This window comes from Plasmodium fragile (genome assembly GCF_000956335.1).
Source record: "Plasmodium fragile strain nilgiri unplaced genomic scaffold supercont1.12, whole genome shotgun sequence".
NCBI lineage: Eukaryota > Apicomplexa > Aconoidasida > Haemosporida > Plasmodiidae > Plasmodium > Plasmodium fragile.
Window position 1 is genome coordinate 443,559 of NW_012192592.1, and position 1,438 is coordinate 444,996.

The following is a 1,438-nucleotide window of genomic DNA, read 5'->3' on the forward strand; positions in this document are numbered from 1 at the left end:
TTTTTTTTTTTTTTTTTCTGAACTGTTAAGGTAAAAAGCTGCAATTTTGCGCAAACAAAAAAAAAAAATATATCAATATGCAATAACGCGGCAAAGCTCGACAATGTGGCAGGCGGAAAGGCCTCTACCCTCCATTTGAACACTTCCACCACCCACTTACAAAAAAAAAAGGAGCACATACCGCATGCGCATAAACGTACACTTTGCACTATATATATATATATATATATATTTACATGCGCGCAAATTAAACATTTCCAAAAAAGTGCAAATGAAAAAAAAATCGTCCAAAACGCTCACCATAAATTGGGATACATCATATATACGCATATATATATACTCTTCTTTTTTTTTTTGTTCAGTGCGAAATTTTTTTTTTTTTTTTTTTTTTTAACCATCCTTTTGACATATACATATACGTTTTAAAATATTCGAGATTTATTTTATTTTTATTTTCATTTATTTAAAACACACACACGCCCAAGCATTTATAGCATATACTCACTCGTATACTAATTCATACACGCATACTTTTTTTTTTTTTTCGCTGAACTAAACTTATTATTTACTTGAAAAAATGGCACGAACAAAACAAACAGCAAGGAAATCAACCGCCGGTAAGGCCCCCAGAAAGCAGTTAGCCTCCAAGGCAGCGAGAAAGTCAGCTCCAATTTCTTCGGGTATTAAAAAACCCCACAGATATAGACCAGGAACTGTCGCCTTGAGAGAAATTAGAAGATACCAAAAGTCCACTGACCTTTTAATTAGAAAATTGCCATTCCAGAGATTGGTGAGAGAAATTGCACAGGACTACAAAACCGACTTGCGCTTTCAGTCATCTGCAGTCATGGCTCTCCAAGAAGCAGCAGAAGCCTACTTGGTTGGACTCTTCGAAGATACCAACTTGTGTGCCATTCACGCAAAGAGAGTTACCATCATGCCAAAGGACATACAACTAGCCAGACGTATTCGTGGAGAAAGATCTTAAGCGTGTGTAGAACTTCAACAAGAGAAACCCTCAGACCAGAACTGCTTTAGTGCCTATTGGTTTTATTTTTTTTTTTTTTATAAAATGGGTACTCACCGGACAAGTGTGTGCCTGCGTGTCGGCGTATGTGAGCGTACACGTGCGTTTATGCGCCCGTCTGTGCGAACTCCGACGCTTGTGGGTCCCCGTGCGATACGTTGGGGGACATCTCTGGTGAACCCCCGCATCCGCGTCCCACACACGTGTGCATATATATAAAATATATATATATATGCAGGCACATCATGTACATCCAACCCTGCTACCCTGTTTTTTTTCTCATTATAGCATTCGTTTTACATGTACAATTTTAGTTTTTTTTTTTTTTGCAAATTTTTAAGGCTTCACTAGAAGCCATTACCATATCTTGGATAAACTTCAAAATTGGGAACTGTCCTTTTCGAGGCTGTT

At 37.8% G+C, this 1,438-nt stretch overlaps 1 protein-coding gene across 1 annotated transcript; it reads left to right on the top strand.

The window, feature by feature from the left end:
• Window positions 1-577: 577 nt before the first annotated feature.
• AK88_01462 (histone) lies at window positions 578-988 on the top strand (the record flags this gene model as incomplete). Its single annotated transcript, XM_012479097.1, has 1 exon — window positions 578-988. The coding sequence occupies one exon, from the start codon at window positions 578-580 to the stop codon at window positions 986-988; it is 411 nt and encodes a 136-aa protein (XP_012334520.1).
• Window positions 989-1,438: the final 450 nt, after the last annotated feature.